Source organism: Lonchura striata, chromosome 1 (assembly GCF_046129695.1).
Source record: "Lonchura striata isolate bLonStr1 chromosome 1, bLonStr1.mat, whole genome shotgun sequence".
NCBI classification, from domain to species: domain Eukaryota; kingdom Metazoa; phylum Chordata; class Aves; order Passeriformes; family Estrildidae; genus Lonchura; species Lonchura striata.
Window position 1 is genome coordinate 64,474,160 of NC_134603.1, and position 17,477 is coordinate 64,491,636.

General features: G+C 40.5%; 1 protein-coding gene across 2 annotated transcripts; it reads left to right on the top strand.

Moving 5' to 3' along the window:
• The first annotated feature begins 1,148 nt into the window (after positions 1-1,148).
• FH (fumarate hydratase) lies at positions 1,149-16,800 on the top strand. Of its 2 annotated transcripts, none has more exons than XM_021528738.2 (10): positions 1,149-1,296; positions 7,619-7,753; positions 8,504-8,614; positions 9,999-10,175; positions 10,966-11,148; positions 12,105-12,270; positions 13,963-14,166; positions 15,361-15,488; positions 15,908-16,061; positions 16,593-16,800. In XM_021528738.2, the coding sequence occupies exons 1-10, from the start codon at positions 1,168-1,170 to the stop codon at positions 16,733-16,735; spliced, it is 1,530 nt and encodes a 509-aa protein (XP_021384413.1). In that variant the 5' UTR covers positions 1,149-1,167; the 3' UTR covers positions 16,736-16,800. The 2 variants fall into 2 exon arrangements, with proteins under 2 accessions (XP_021384413.1, XP_021384414.1); XM_021528739.3 differs by lacking the exon at positions 1,149-1,296 and adding an exon at positions 1,728-2,051.
• The last annotated feature ends 677 nt before the right edge of the window (positions 16,801-17,477 follow it).

Below are 17,477 nucleotides of genomic sequence, written 5' to 3' on the forward strand. Positions count from 1 at the left end.
TGGCTGAATGTTGGCTGTGCTGGGGAAAAAAACCGGACTGTTGGAATGTTGTTGCTGGTGGGTGGAAAAATGGAATATACCTTCTTTCATTCTAAAAGGGTTTCTGCATTTTGCACCAGGGAGAGATGTAGTGAAACAGAGATTTTTGGAATTCACTTTAAAAAATTAATTAAGCATTTATATTTTAGTTTGTAGAGTTATGTGTTGAATCTTAGCCTTTTACTTAAGAAATCTCTGCCATGATACTTTTGTAAGAAAGTACTTTTGCTTAAGAAAACGCAAATTTCTGAAGCTTCTTGCACAAAGAACAATGAATGCCTAAGGGTGCAAAGAACCCAGATAAAGAAGCTTCCCTGTCTCCAAGCCTATCAAGACTGACAGACATACACAGATAAGGACCGAAGGACCGAAAGCGCACACGCAGATAGGAAAAGTTCAAAAGTCCAGTCTTGAGGAAGACCAAAATCTCAGTCTCAGAGAGACCCCCGTACGACCACCACAGCGAACCACATGTGCTCACAGGGGCGTGGACGTATTTAGCATGAGAGGCGAGGACAGGCGGGGCCAGGGGTTGAATATGCATGAAAAGTTGTGCAATGTACTGCATATGGAACACCTTTGTGAATAAAGGTGTCGGGGCACAAGTTTATGGAGAGTTACCTCACTTGTGCCGAGCTCGGACAATGCATACCCACTTCATAACTCCACAATCTGGGGTAATCTATTTATTTATTCCGCCTATCGCTTCAGCAGCACGTCGGAGCGCTCTACCTTCTTGGGCAGGAACTAAGGAAGGGGCTGCACCTCGGCTTGTTTTATAAAAGGAGCCTTGACTGTCATTAGGAAGGAGGGAATAAGGTCTTTGAAAAGGCTACCCTAAGGCAGAACAAGCTCATATACTTTTCTCCCCGCCTTCCTGGAGCAATCGCTGCTACAGTGCTTTTCCCGCTGCCCTTCGCCCGGGGCAGGCGGCTTTTCCCGGCTTCTCCCGTGTTTTCGCAGGCCGGGCGGACTCGTCCCGGGGCCGCACTCAGCGCCCGCGCTGCCGCAGCGGCCGCCGAGCGGCGCGGCGGAGCCTCGGGGCCGGGCGCCGCCGGCACCGTGACGCTCGTCCGGGGCGGTGCCGCCGCGCCTCCCGCCCCCGCGGTGCCGCCGGCCCCCGCCACCATGCATCGCTCACTCCGCGCCTGCCGCCGCCTCGGCCGCTCGGCTGGCCTGCTGCTCTCCCGCCCGCCGCCCCCGCTGCCTCCCGCCGCCCCCGGCCGCTGGATCCCGGCGCCGCCCCGCGCCGCCATGGTGAGCCCAGGGAGGGGAGCGGGGAGCCGTGACCTCTAAGTGCCACCGCCGGCCGCCGCCGCCTCGCTCCGCCCCTGCCCCGCGCGGAGCGGGCGGTGACGGGGAGCGGCGGCCGCCGGCTGCCGCGGGGCTTTAATCCCGCGAGTTGCTCCGTCGGGAGCAACCGGCACCGCGAAGACGAGTCCGCCATCCTCTGCCGGGCTTCTGCGGCCATTTCCCGCATCCGTCCTGCGGCCCGGGCAGGCCGGGATGTGCAGCGCAGCTGTCCCGTGGCGCTGCCCGGTGGGATGCACGCCCTGAGCCGCCGCAGTGTGGCCGGGCAGGGCGGGCATCCTGCCGGGCACGAAAGGGGCTGGTGCGGGACCCGCTTCACAGAGCCCCGCTGTGCGGCAGCTGCTGCCGCAGGAATTTTAGGCGCTTTCTTGGGGCTGTTGAGGGACAAATAATAAAAAGCTGTATCTTCACAGGAAGAGGAATATTCGTCATTGGAATAGCTTTGGGGCTGCCTGAAAACTAGGGAGCTTTTAGCTGAGAACTGCCCGATAGTTCCAGCAGGCATCATCAGGAGATATTCGTGTATAATCAGTTGATTGTCCGGCTCAGACGCGAGTAGAACTTGACTGCTGCATGCGGTTCAGCAGAGAAACAGAAACGCTATTTGGATACAGAAGTTCAAATCTCAGTTCTAACACGTTGGATGTTGCATGGAAGCCTTAGTCTCAGGTGTATCTTTGTGAGTTCCTCCTTAAAATGAGGTAATGTAGACCGTGAGAAGAATTTCAGCAGAAGGTGGTGCGTTAAGGATTTTATCGATTCCTTAGTTTACTAAAATAGTTAATGAATTTATCTAGAACAGCAGTTTCCAATCTGTAATATTGATGAAGGTGTAAAAAGTAGCATTTAATAAAACAAGCTTTCCGGTGAGTGAAAAAACTTGGGTGAAACTTAACTATGTAAGAAAACTGGTGTCAGAGTGGAATATGTAACTCAGACCACTGGCCTGTTGGATGGTTCCCCTTTTTTGTTTTGCCATTTGGCATTGCCTGAGAAGAACATTATAAATCATAGCCTTCATTCATTTGCTGAAAGCCTGGTATTTATGAGTCTGGTCTGCAATCTTACAAGAATGAGATATGTTTTGGTCTTTGCAGGTCAGAAAGGTGACCAGCCCTGTGTGTGTTGTGAGTTCGTGGAGTTTAAATAAGAGTTCTATTTAAAGAGTTTTAAGCACTACTTAAAACATCCTTCAGTGGACTTGGAAGTCAAGCAGCTCTTGAATTCTTACAGGAAAAGTTCTCTTATGTTTTTTGTGTAAAAAGGAAACTACCAAAAGATGTACTAACCAGTATTTAAATTTAAAAAAACAGCCACCCAACAAACCCAAGCCATCACATTTTGATGTTTGTAGAGCTTTTCTCAGTAGCAAGAGTTGTTTTAAAACACCTTGTGTATGTAGACGCAACCAAATATTTGTGTGGTCCTGGTATGTTTATTGTGTTGCCTTTACTTAGAGCTAAATTGCACGAGCTGTTGTAAATGGAATTGTCATAGTGGTCCTTCTGTAGCTGAACATTGTAAAATATTTCGGTTTGGGTTCTAAAGGGTAAATTTCAGAATTTGTGACTCTGTGTTGTAAAAGGACAATGCTTAAAATTGGAAACATTCTTCTTCTGCTAATGGAGAGGATTAAAACTAAAATTGCACATGCTGATGGTCTCAAAAGACTGCTTTTGACATGCTAAAATTGATGTTTCTTCGAGTTGAAATACTTATAGCCAAAACTTGCTGCATCCATAAATGAGAATGTGATTTTCCACAGGAAGCATTATTGCAGCAGTTCTGCTGTTTGAGTATCTCGGGTGTTTTATGGTGCAATCAGTTCTGATCGGTTCCCTGCAACAAGGCAGAAGTACAGTTCTGTTTGCTTAATTGTAAGCTTTGGACTCTCTTCAGGTTCTAGGGATTTTTGAGGGCTGACCACACCTTGTCACCAGGCCTTCTAAGGAAAAAAAAAAGTTTTGTAAATGTGATGAATAGTAATTGTGAGCAGAGCCTTGCTTGTAGCTAGGTTAGAAATTAGGTGCGCACAGGAGTTCACTGTGGTTCACTTGGCAGAGTTTCCAAGTCTGCTTTTGATTTCTCCTAAGGCCCAGGGATGGGGGAGAAGAGGGTTGATGGAGTGTGCCACTGATGCACCATTTTACAGCTGGTCCTCTGGGTCAGGGGGTGACTTCAGAAATAGTTTTACATACAGGACCTGGGATCTTCAGCTCATAAGCTGCTCAGGAGATTGAATTCTGGCCGAGGAGCAAGGGGATGGTATTTGTTACAGGCACGCTCAGACAGTGCCTGCTGCAGGCTGAGAGAAGTGCTGCACCTCGGTTCCTTCAGTCTGCATGAAAAACATGCTTTTTTGCCTAATGGCACCTGTTACAGTAGGAATCAGCAAATGACATTCTTCTTAAAGCACCTTGCCCTGTTAACTTCATTGGAATTCATGAGTGTGGAATTAACTAGGAAAGTTGGTTGTTTTTTTTAATAATGATTTCATTGTTGAAATGTACTTGTTTGAGGATGTACTGATCTTGTTTATCTTTGTTTCACCATTGTTGACATTGAAATTATATAACTTTGAGGAATCAGTTATGCAACTGCTAGCTTTTTTGTCTGAAAGGTTACAGGTAATTTAACTTTTAATATTGTTTGAGGGTAAATACTTTCAGTTATTAAACTTCTGATGACATTGAGAGCTGGGCTTGGAGCTGAATGGGTTCTGCTTATCCAGCTCTGTGGAGCTTTGCATTGCATGCTTTCACAAGGTGTCCAAATGCCAAAAGCAGGGATTTTGAAGACAGTGAGTCAGTGATCCCAACCGATGGAATATTAATGAGCGCACATGTACAGTAAGACCCACAAGCATCCCAGTTAAACGTTTTTGGTAGTGATTTACTAAAGAAGCATTTACTGTATTCTGTTTCTTGTTAGCATGTAAATGAATGCTCAGGGACTCAAGCAGGACAAAGGGGATTAAAGAACATAGGAATGACTTACTCTTCCACAGTAAGCTTTCTATTCTTGAGGAGTCAGTGCCTGGGAGAGCATCAGCCATCACAAGATGTGGGGGGGTGGGATAGCTGTGTGACAGCTAACCCTTCTTGTGGATTGGGCTGCAGTTTCTCCCAGTTCACAGGCACCACCTCCTCTGAAGTACTCAAAGTGAGCAGGGCTGGTGTCCCTGGTATGTGCTGATGGTACCTGATGGCAGTGTCTCCATCTGGCTGGGAATGATGCTTAGGACCATAAAGAGGCTAGGACACTTCCCTCTCTCTGCTGCAGCTTGCCATCCATGGTGATGCAAACCTGGGCAGGCAGAAAGTTGTGACTGCTGGAGAGGATGTTCTGGCCAATACCCAGCTGTGCTGTCCAAGAACACTGAGACCCTTTAAAGAAGGAGCAAATAAAATTATTAAAGAGAGGAACAGTTCAGAAGTGGGCTCCTAAGGAGGAGTAAGAACTGTGTGAACATAGATTATGCTTTCCCCATTTTCTGACCCCAACTCCATGTACTCAGCGCTGCTGAGGCCACACCTCGAGTCCTGTGCCCAGTTCTGGGCCTCTCAGTTCTGGAAGGACATTGAGGTGCTGGAGTGAGTCCAGAGAAGGGCAATAAAGCTGGTGAAGGGTGAGGAGCACAAGTCCTGTGAGAAGCAGCTGAGGGAGCTGGGGGTATTTAACGTGGAGAAATGGGGTCTTGGGGGACCTTATCACTCTCTACAAATCTTGAAAGGAGGCTGGAGGAGGTGGGGGCTGCCCTCATCTCTGAAGGTGAGAGGAGATGCCCTCAGACTGCACCCCAGGGAAGGTTGATATTGGACATCAGGAAGAATTTGTTCACTGGAAGGGTGATCAGAGATTTGAACAGGCTGCCCAGGAAGTGGCAGAATCACCATCCCTGAAATTGTTAATGAAATAAGTGGGTGTGGCACTTAGTGCTGTGTGTTAGTTGAAATGGTGATGTTTGGTCACAGGTTGGACTTAGTGATCTTGGAGGACTTTTCCCACCTTAATGATTCTATGATTTTCACATCATGGAGTTTCCTAAGTTTGTGGTTTGTCTGTATAATAACCCAGTTAAGATCTTTCTTCTGAGGGCTTACCTCCTCTTTTCTGAAGTCTTGTGGGCTTCTTGCATCCTCAGCATCAGCTGGCAAACAGTCTTGTCAGTCTGTGACTTGTGTGAAGCGATGCTCCCTTTTCCCTTGCTTTGAACCTGACTCCTACAAGCATCTTGGGGCTCCTGTGTCTTGTATTGGAAGAGACAGTGAGCAGTTCATACAGGTTATACCTCAGTTTTCCTTCAATCCCCAGGTTATATTTTGTTTTCTGAACAAAGAAGTCACTTGTCTTAAGAAAGGTGTTCCCTATCTTTTGTCAACTTTATTGCCTTTTAACTGTTTCCAGTAATACATGTTTTGGGGATGAAAGAACCAAATCTACACAAAGACCTCAGGCTGTCAATGAATCATGGTGGCACAGCAGTGTTTCTGTTTGTATCCTCTGCTTTTCTTGATTTTCTTCTTTCACAGCACTGCAAGACTGACTTGACTCTGTTGATAAGAGGTTTGTTTCCCAAGGACTTGCCTCTGAGGATCGTGGTTATGTCAGGAACCCAGCATTGTGAATGTACATTCCCTGCCTACAGGGCTGAGATTGTTTTACTCTATCCATGATAAAGAAGTAAAAAAGACTTCTCCCTCTTCCTGAGGACTCTGAAAGAAGTTAATTTCCTCTCCTGGGAAAGGATGAATACCTTTCTCACAGAAAATTTGGACTTTGCTGGCCAAGGTGTGGAAGAGGAAGAGTAAACTGTTCTTACTTCTTGTCAGTTCCATAATCTTTGTTGAACTGCATATGAATGTGATCACATAATCACAAATTATTGGGCTGTTCTACAAAAAGTAAAGAAATACTGTCAGCTAAAATTAATTTAGCTGTGCCTGTATTAAATAATAACAGATGCTAGATGGATACATGACATAGAAATGTTATAATACATAAATATTACATAAAATACACCTAGATATAGTATATCTACTATACCTATAGGTATAGTAGATATATATAATGAGGGGTGATAATATAGAATATTTGAAAGACTGTTAAAGGGAAGAGAAAGGGAGGAGAAAGAAGGAAAAAGAAAAGGGGGACAGTGAAAGAGTGAGCAAAAAGGAAAATGAGTGGTTTATTAAGAATAAGGGTATTAAGCTGAGAGTAGAGAGATGAATGAGAAGGCTTTAATTAAGTGTTGTATTAATCATTACATTAACCTTACTTTTACCTATACTTTCTACTCCTTACATGTTTCAAAATTAAATTTTTATGTGTGTCCCTTTCACATTTAATCTTCCCATTGAGGCTGTTTGTTATCACAAGTTTAGCTAAATTTATTAGTTCTATAATTGTCGTTGTTATGTTAATTGTTCATTATTATGTCTCTGGAACCTCTTTTGTGAGTTGTAATCCCTCTATAAGTTATCCCATAAATATTAAGTAACGTAAGACTATTCTAGGGCCCTAACTTAAAGATTATTCCCTGTTTCTAAAATAAATAAAAAAGGAGGAGTTGTGAAGTGTCCTCACCCCAGGAGGCAGTGAGTCTACCCAGACAGTGTGGGGCGAAGGGCATGATTTAAAGAAGATTACACCCCTCCACCCTGTAGGATGTGCCCCCACAAGCCTGGGAAAAGACACTCCACCTCATTTTGTCAAATGAGGAATGGCCTCAGAATGTTGTTTTTCTGTACCCTCATTGGTTTAAATTCTACTGCAATGTTCCTGCCTTAGTTTTTTGCATTGATTGTCTTCCTTGATCCACAACTTTGGAGACCCCTGCTCCTCTTACTGTTGGATCCTGACCCTAAACTCCACCCATATACAACCCATGACCCTACCCCCTAATTTCTTGTCTTGGTCCCTGTCATAATAAAGGGTCCTGGATTTTGGTAAGCCAAGACCAGTCCTGTTGCCCTGTTTTCCCTGTTGGTGGTCGGTGGCTGCCTGGTGTCTGAGTGTCCGGGGCCTGGGGGAGTTGTGCCCCTCGCTGCAGTGGAATGCAGCAGTGGTTTATAGTTGTGACTTTTGGTGAGACAGCTGCTCAAACTAGAAAAATGTTTCAGCTTTGAAGATATAATTAGAAACACCTATGACTAGCTGCATGTCTTGGCTTTGTATTTTTTCCACCTTCTTTTTCTTGACTGCTTTCTTTCAAAAAGAATATACTGATTGCCAGTGTTTGATTTTTTTTTTTTTGCCTTTTCTGTAGTCTTCTCAAGAGGCTTTCAGGATAGAATATGATACCTTTGGTGAACTGAAGGTCCCAAGTGACAAATACTATGGTGCCCAGACTGTAAGATCTACAATGAACTTCAAGATTGGAGGTGTTTCAGAAAGGATGCCCGTAAGTAATATAAATCTGTAATCTCTTCTTCTCTAGAGTATGTTTTGTATGTGAAAGTGAATACCTTCTAAATACCTTCTTCTTAGACTTTTGCTGGAAGCATGAACAACTTTGAATTTTAATTAAAGATAGAAATTTTATGGCAATGTATTATTCTGGTGGAAGTATTTCTTGTTGTGTTTAAATAAAGTGAATATTGCTTTTGAATAATTTTATAGTGTTGCTTTATTTTTTAATAACCAGGATGAATATAAATCTGTCTTTCATCTTTACAAAGATGAAAAAGCAAATGGAATAATTTGATGTAGCATTTATATAGTTTGTAATTGAAATAGTCTTGTGAGTCTCATGAGTTGATATAAACTTCATTTGTCACGCGTAGTTGTGCATAGGCGATTAATGTGCTTTGTCACATACTGACTCTCCATGTACTGAAATTTGTCAGTTTTCCCTCAAAAGTCTGTTTTAGAAATGGAACGAGTTCAGTTTTAATACATGTAACTTGTGATGCACAGAGCATACCTGGCCTGGCAAAAACAGCTGTGTGCTGCCCTCTGGGCTGTTTGGGTGAATGTCACTGTTAGTGGGAGCATAGGTCAGATGAGCTGATTGCTCTCTGATTTGGCTGATGGACTGCTGCTGGATTTAAGATCAGAAGCATTTTGGTTTAGAACTAGACAGGCACCATAAATTGTTGACATATCCTTTGGGGGAAGGAAATTGTGTGTTTAACTTACCCTTGTGTCTCAGGTTCAAGTCATAAGGGCTTTTGGCATCTTGAAGAGAGCAGCTGCTGAGGTAAATCAAGACTATGGTCTCGACCCAAAGATTGCTAAAGCCATTGTACAGGCAGCAAATGAGGTAGGAATGAGCTGTTCAAAATACTGCAACTGCCACTGTGTTTTTGTTAAGCTTTTCACAGGAGGATGGGGGATTGCATTTCTCAGATTGTTAGAGGAAAGCATTTCCTGTTAGTAAATCTTGTTCTCCAGAGATCATTTACTTAATATAATATTTTACTATTTTCTTTCTTGCATGCAAAGAAATGATAGAAAGTTCAAATACGTGTTGATGAATGCCACCCAAGTTCAGAGAGTTGTGAGTGACCATTATTTGAGGTGTGATAATACCAGGTGTTTTGCTTTAAATAAATCAACAGATTTGCTTATGTAGAAGTATTTTAAACAGGGTTTTCTTGTCCTGACTAGCTTAAAAATATTCCAGTGCTGGCAGAAGCTGTATCCTCTCCTACCAGCTGTAGCACCTTAAGTCCCATGAAGCAATAGCTTTGGAGAACTCCAGAATATATCCAGGCCCTTCTTCTGGTTTCTAGTGTTCCCCTAGTTAAAGGTGCATTAGAAGTTTTGGTGGATTAAGGCTCCTTAGTTTAGATTCATAAATTCTGGAAGTTGTTTGTGGCTTTCTTTATTGTATTCTAAAAACACCCTGCTATGATACCCTTTCCCTCACCTCCAAAGTAATTTTCTAATACAACTGAAATAAAACGAGGAATCAAGTTACTCTTGGAGGTGGGAATGTTGCCCCTGTACAGGATGGGAAATACAGAAGATCCTTTCTTGAACAGCCTGATTCCAGGAGGACTGGTCTATCCTGGTAATCTGATTGTCTAGCCTCAGAGTTGCGACAACAGCTCCTTTGTTTTACTGAGGCTAATATATGTGGGTGTGATACTTCTGAGCACAGATTTTGATACTATTACAAACACATTTTTAGAAAACTTTCTGAATGTGTCTCAGATTCAGCAGGCTCCAAACAATGTTGATCAAACACGAGAATGCCTTATAGGAAGGAGGTGTTTGAGACTGGCAGCCATCTGCTGGCTTCGTTGATGCAACGTGTAATGTTAGCAGGTGTAAGAGGTCTGGAACTTCCCTGCATGAAATTACTTTATTGAGAGATATCAGAGTCCAGTTACACAGAGAGAAGATGTAACCTAAAATACCTTTCAAAAATATTTTCTATGTCTGTAGAACATGAAATCAAAATCTATATATCTCTGTATTTTACAATTCAGTCTTCAAAAGGCATAACAAGTGTTTTTTTCCCTTTTAATATCTGGTATTGCATAAAAACATCTTAATTATTTTAGTGTAAATTCACTAATTGCTATATGTAGATTAAAAAAGATAATGCAGAGCATAATTTTAATTATGAGAATAAAATGTTCAGGTTTATGGTTTTTTTTCCCTAGTGGAACAATTTTTCTCTGTTTTTTCCATTATAGGTAGCTGAAGGAAAATTAAATGATCACTTCCCTTTGGTGGTGTGGCAGACTGGGTCTGGAACTCAAACCAATATGAATGTCAATGAAGTCATCAGCAACAGAGCTATTGAGATAATGGGAGGCACACTGGGAAGCAAAAAGCCAGTGCATCCGAATGATCATGTTAACAAAAGCCAGGTTGTTAGACTTGTTTTATACTGCTTTTAATTTCAAAAAAGTTTTGTGTCTTTGAATTGGGAATTTTGAGTTTTCTTGTATCCACTGTTTAGGTTAAAAAAAAAGTTTTGTGGACAATTTTGGCAACAATTTTCCATTTTTTTCAGTTCAAATGAACTCTTAAGTTGTTTTTCAGTGACAGTATGAGCTTTTCAGATTAAAAACTTTGAATTAATTAATGATAGATAAATTCATATATAATATAGTAAGACAGTGGTGGCCTCGCGACAACCACTGCTACAGTCTTAAAGATGTTAAATATAAGTCCAGTTTCTTAAAGTTGGATCATGGTAAGCATTTTTATTATGCTTCTCTCTTAAACTTCACCTACCTTGAAGGAAAGATTAAGCCACTGACTTGGTTGTTTCCCTTCCTGATGCTTTGTGCTTACTCAGTAGTCTGTGAACTATGGATTTAACATTATGAAAGCAACACATGTGTTTTAAAGTCACCTACAACTCTTTTAAAATCATCTCTCTGTTTGTTAGCCATCTCTCATAACTACCGTAGTAATTCTTTTTTTTGTCCCAAGGTTGTTATGAACAGTCTATTAAATTTCACTTTCTGTGGGTGTAGTCATAAAAAGTTGATTTATCAATAAAGAACTGACCTTGTGGAATATCCCTAAGTTGCTTACTCTTAGTTTATTTTCTAATATTTCATGAGATAAAGAGAATAAAACCACATATGTACATCTTACAGTAGCAATGTTGAGAAAAGCTTGTAAATTAATTTCTTGATTTTTCCGCAGAGTTCAAATGACACTTTCCCAACAGCAATGCATATTGCTGCTGCCCAGGAGGTTAATGAGGTCTTGTTACCTGGACTAAAGAAGCTACAGAATGCACTTGAAGGGAAGTCCAAAGAGTTTTCACAAATCATTAAAATAGGGCGCACTCATACACAAGATGCTGTTCCACTTACACTTGGGCAGGTAAAAAAAAATTTAAAACTATGTATTTTTTTGGAAAATTCACACTGAAGTCAAACTTAAGGATGCCTAAATTAAATTGATAGTTTAGGATAAAATATAGGAAAATGGCTGAATCTCAGCCTAAGTATTTTCAGTTTGTACTGGAGTTTGCTGGTTATGCTGTACTCTAAAACACACATAATGATTTTTATTAATTTTTTTCCATATATATTTTATTTCTAACAGTAGCAAAATAGAAATTATTTTTAAATAATGTTTCATTATCAGATAGCACAGCAGTTTTTCTGTTACACTGACATTGCAGGGAAGAGGCAGTTGTCTGTAATCTGTTAATTTATATAAGTTATGTTTTGTCAACACACAAAACTACTAAATATTGTGAATGAAAAATTTCAATACATAATCTTATGTGTATAAATAAATAAATAAGTAAATAAAAGATGCCAAGTGTTATCATATTGTCAGGAAGGGCTTATATTATAGTAGTTTAGTAATGAATTAAACTGAATTGATAGAACAGCAGATAGAATTTATGGACTTTTTCCAAGAATGCACAGGTGGAGTTTTTACTAACTAAATTTAGTGAGCGAAGCCTAAGATCATTTCTCTATTTGTTTTTTGAGAACATTAATGTAATCTTGGAGCTGATTTACTATGGAATCAGATCCTGCTAAGTACACAACTAAGATAAAAGGTGAGAGAAAGATGCATTATGTATATGCTTTTGTATATTAAGATTGGTTTAATGTATAATTTTTTTGTAGCATGGGAGCAATCCTTTAATAGATGTATACTTTTCCTCTTAATGAAAACATGCTTAGATTTAGCATTTGAGTGAAGTTCAGTGCCTTCAGGTTTTTAAAGGAATTAGTCAAATCATGTTAAAAATCTAAATAATCTGGATGCTTATTCTTGGTTGTTGTCTTTGTTGCTTAACTTTGTCCTTTCTTTCAAAGGAATTTAGTGGCTATGTTCAACAAATTAAATACGGCGTGGCTAGGATTGAATCCACCATGCCAAGGGTGTATCAGCTGGCAGCTGGTGGGACTGCAGTTGGCACGGGATTGAACACAAGGATTGGCTTTGCTGAGAAAGTTGCTGCTAAAGTGGCTGAACTGACAGGTGAGGAATGATATTTGGGAGTGGGTTATCAGTAAAGCAGTGTATGTGACATGCAGTCAAATTCAAACTAGAATCTTCTAGTTCTTATAAGCTTAAACTGTTTTTGTATTTTAACATGAAGCTTTTGGTAATGCCATGTGTTATATGCCTTCTACTTTGGATTTTTTGTGCAATTATTTTTACAAGAATACTCAGTGCATTGAAAGTAACTGAAATGATGGTGTCTATCCAAGAAAGGCTCTTTGGATGGATACAGTTTCAGACTTCTATTATTAGCCCAACTATAATGCTTCTGTCTTGATCTTTGCTCCTCTGGCTCTCTTAATTTACAGCAACTTGGCACAAAAGAAGGAAAAAAATGCTTCCAAAGCCACTCTGTTCTTTTCATATGAAAGAGTAAAAGTTAACTGATTTTTTTTTTATTCTGTCTTTATAGATTCTAAAACTTAATTTACAAGTGCACTTGAGTTTTTTGATCTCTAAACCAGATCTTTTATGTCATAGTATCAGTTTTCCAAATGCCCCCCAAACAAATTTGCACATCTGTCATTTACATTTGCTGTAAAATCTGAAAGTGCTAGTGACAGTATTTTTTGTTTTAATGGATCTATTATTTACTGTCTTTCAGAGGGTCAAGACTGTCTTGTACCCTGAAAGAGAAGTAGCTTGCTGTAAACAACAGCTGCCAGGAGCAGTACAGGGCATGTTTTGCTGGTGTTAGGAAGCTCTCCCATGTCAGTGGATGTTTTGCATCCTGTATGAGCAAGTTGTATGAGTAGGGCAGACTCCTGAAGTTCCTTATGCTCTTATAGAGGGTGGTTATTGGCAAGAACAAAAGGAGAAGTTTGGATGGACCTCTGTAACTGAGAAGGCAGCTGTGAAGTTCACAAGCCCATGCAAATTGGGTGGGATTTGGTGTTTGTCAGGAAGTGCAGAACACTGTAATTAATGGGAATTATGCTGCTCTCCTTCAAACTGGTGCTGAAAGATCAGTCATTCTGGGGGGCAGAAATCCAGCCCACAGTCAGTCCTTAGTGATGCCTGTAATTTTTTACAGTCCCATGCTGCTGGGACTGTCTTTCCAGGGCAAAGTCTTGAAGGAATGTTTTTCATCATGGAACCTAGGCTTTTATCTCAGGCATTTAATTAACATAAACAGAGCTGTTCTTCCATTGCTCCTGTGCTCTTGCTGTTGGCAGGCATCCTCCTAAGTCTGATACAGCTTTCCCATGTTCTGGCTGGTTTATTGTTCCCTTCCATTGTGATTACTTCTTATTTTCCCTAATGCTTGCACTATGGTGCAAAACCATCTATTCTTGTAACTGAAAGCATAACGGCAATTAACAGTCTAAAGTGTCTAACTTGATTTAATGCAAGAAATGCTTAAGTTGTATTAACTTTTGAAAGATTATTGACATTCACAAAACACTGTGGTGCAGAAGCAGTGCTTAGAATGCAACACACTATGAAGGGCTGAAATTTGTACCTTTGTTGTAGGTGGATGCTCAAATTTTATACTCTTCTCTATTTTAGTGACTTTCATTATGTCTTTTTGTATTTAATTTAGTTTAAGAAATATGTTTGTGAAGAAAGCTCTAGAGGAAAGAGATGATCTTACAAGTTTGTTAATTTTTAATTAAGCTAGTTACGTGTTTGATTATCTGGTTTAATGTTTACACCCTCTCCCTGTAGGTTTGCCTTTTGTCACTGCTCCAAATAAGTTTGAAGCTCTTGCAGCTCACGATGCTTTAGTGGAGCTCAGTGGAGCCATGAACACAGTGGCGTGCAGTCTGATGAAAATAGCTAATGACATTCGCTTCCTGGGCTCTGGACCACGCTCTGGGCTGGGAGAACTCATCCTGCCTGAAAATGAGCCAGGGAGCAGCATCATGCCAGGTACAGAGAAAACATGCAGAGAAAAATGACCTGTTTATTTTTTTTTTTCAACCACTGTATCTTAACAGATGTTTACCAACACTGTCACAAATGTCAGTAAGTCGGTGATTCTCTCAGGTTTTATCTACTGCACTGTTTTAGCAAAACCTATGTTCATAAAAATGCTTGCATAGCTGTGTGTTGGCTAGTGTATGGGGGAATGTAGTATCTGTAAGAATATGGCTTTATTAAGACAAGCATACTTCTCAAAGCTTTCTTTTAGAATTGCAAGATCTCTACAATTTTTAAGTAAAGGCTTTTCTGAAATAATCTTTAATCTGTCAATTGTAGCAATACTGTCGTGTAACTTGACTTCGGTCTCTGCTTCCTGGCATGATTAGTGTTATGCACTCGTATTTTCCCTACTGCAGTGATCTCATTGTATGGGAGGATAAGAAAGCAAAAGGAATAGTAATCATTCCTTTCCTCTCCTAAAAAAGTATGTACATAGGAATATTGTACATCCAAAATTATTCTAAGGTTGTTCCTCCTTTATCATGAACTATAAAAGAAGTAGGTCATGAACATACTTGGCTCTAAAAAAGCAAACAATGAATGTTCTTACTAGGATTATGTCTAAAAATGATAAAACCATAAAACAAACTTGCTTGGAGGCCACCCTAACTTGGTCTGATTGTTTGGTTTGGCAGGGTTTTTTTTTGGGTTTTTCTGTTTTGCTTTTTTTTTTCTGACAGAGTGTACTAACTTTATCACAAAGTAATTCTAACAGATCAGTAATACTTTCCTTGAGATGAGTAAGATTTGGTAGGGGTCTCCCAGAAATGCCAACTTGCACATGTAAAGACAGGTTATAATCTCTTGACTATTAAGAACTGTGGTAATGAACAGCTGTAGCTCAATGCACATGTTGAGCTGTTGAGCTCATCCTCAAGCTTCCAGAGTCTTGGGAGATTGCTGAAGCAGCCATTTGTTTTACAAATCCTCACTGATATACTGGAATAGTGCAGTCAATTTAATATCATTTGTGTAAATAACCTTATTTTCTGTGGTGTACAGATACCCATGAGTAAGACAAATTACCTTTTACAGAACATTTTCTATTGAAAGTGATTTAGAAAAAGGCTGTTGGTTGATGGGTTGGTTTTCCCCCTTCTTTCTCCTTTGGTAACCTTTTTCTCTCCCTTTCACAACCAGGAAAAGTGAATCCTACCCAGTGTGAAGCTGTGACCATGGTGGCAGCCCAAGTTATGGGAAATCATGTTGCGGTTACTGTAGGAGGAAGCAATGGACACTTTGAACTGAATGTCTTTAAGCCCATGATGGTAAGTTCATAAAGTTTTACATATCTAGGACTTTTTAAGTAGTTGTACAGTCAGATAACTTACAGACAGAAAAAAACCTCAGTGAACACTTGAACACTGACAAGGTTGGGGCATCTGCAGCATCCCTCAGATACTCTTCCAGTATCTCACCACCCTCAAAGTAAAGAATTTCTTCCTGATACTGAGCCTAAATTTCCCCTTTTTTAGTCTATACCCATTGCTCCTTGTCCTATCACTATAGGTCCTGACAGAGTCCCTCTCTGCCTTCCCTGTAGGCCCCCTTCAGATATTGGAAGGAAAATAGCCTGTTAAATAGATGGAAATTGCAGGGAGGGCACTGGTTATGAACAAAGGTGACAGAATTTACAACTAGTAGTATCTAGAATAAATAATTGGTATTTTTTTCTTTGTCTTGTTAGATTAAAAACGTTTTAAACTCTGCAAGACTTCTAGGAGATGTGTGTGTTTCTTTCACTGACAACTGTGTAGTTGGAATCCAAGCCAATACGGATAGGATCAACAAACTGATGAATGAATCTCTGATGTTGGTAACAGCACTGAACCCACATATAGGTAGGTTTAAGGCTCGAAAACTTCTCAGAACATACAAAAATATTTTGTGGTAACATTATTTTGTACACTTCGTTTGTATTGTCACAATGCTTATAAGGCCAAGTCTGGTCAAAAGTTAACTTACTTCAACATCACCAGTTGTTGTTGTAAAAGCTGTGTCACTCCTTACAGTGGCCATGCCAGGGTATTAGAAAAATAACTGGTTAGAGTCAAAAGGAGATTGGGAGAATTTATGTACCTGTTTTCCTAAATTATCATTATTAGAGGTCAAGTGAAAGATTACAATGTGAGTTTTTTTTAAAGGAGAAGTTCCCATAAATCTTTGATCTACGTTAAGACCAGAATAACAAAATTTACTTTCACTTCAGATAAGGAGTAAACATTTGGTGTGCATTTCCTGCAAATTGGTTTAAGCAGTAATAGTAATACCTAGCAAATAATTTTCCAAAGACCGTGTCCCACTTTTCTCTCCCCTCTGATGAATCATCTAAAATTACAAATGGATAACCTGTTGGTTTTGTTTTGTGACAGGATATGATAAAGCAGCCAAGATTGCCAAAACAGCACACAAAGAGGGGACAACGTTAAAAGAAGCTGCTATAAAGCTGGGATTCCTTACATCAGACCAGTTTGATCAGTGGGTGAAGCCTAAAGACATGTTAGGTCCTCAGTAACTGATGTAAAAAAAAAGTGTTCTTAATATAAAAAAATAAATAAAACAAATATGATGTATAATCCATTAGTTGGAAAAGGCTTCTGAGATGACTGAGCCCAACCTATGACTGAACACCAGCGTGTTGACTGGACCATGGCACTGCGTGCCACATCCCGTCTTTCCTTAAACACCTCCATGGACAGTGAGAGAACTGATGCCTACAGAGACTCACCTGGAAGAGAGGCTAAACAGAGTTAAGAGGGAATAAAGTAGGTATTTATTAAAAGACCTTCAAAGGATACGCCTTGGGCTGTACAGGAACCCGGCTGTGGCTCTGCCCAAGATGGACACAAGAGGGACGACTAGCCATGAGTTTTTAGAAGTTTTGGTCCATTTACATATTGGGGTCAATTGTCAGGTTGTTAATTACAGCTTCAGGTTATGAAGTCCCATCCTGCCATACTGCTCTCCTCAGTTCGCTGCCGTTTATACTTTTTGGGCCCAAAGCTGCAATGGTGTCCTTGGTTCTCAGGCTGGAAAAGGATTATTTTGTCTAACTAAGCTGTGAAGAGAACTTATTAATACTATTTATATGAAGTTCAGAATTAAACACTAAGGCAGTACAGCATCTGGAGAATATGAAAGCTAAAACTTAAGGCATCACTACCACTTCCCTGGGTGGTCCATTCCCATGTCTAAGCACTCCTTCTGTGAAGAAATCATTTTAATGTCCAGCCTAAACCTCCTCTGGTGCACCTTAA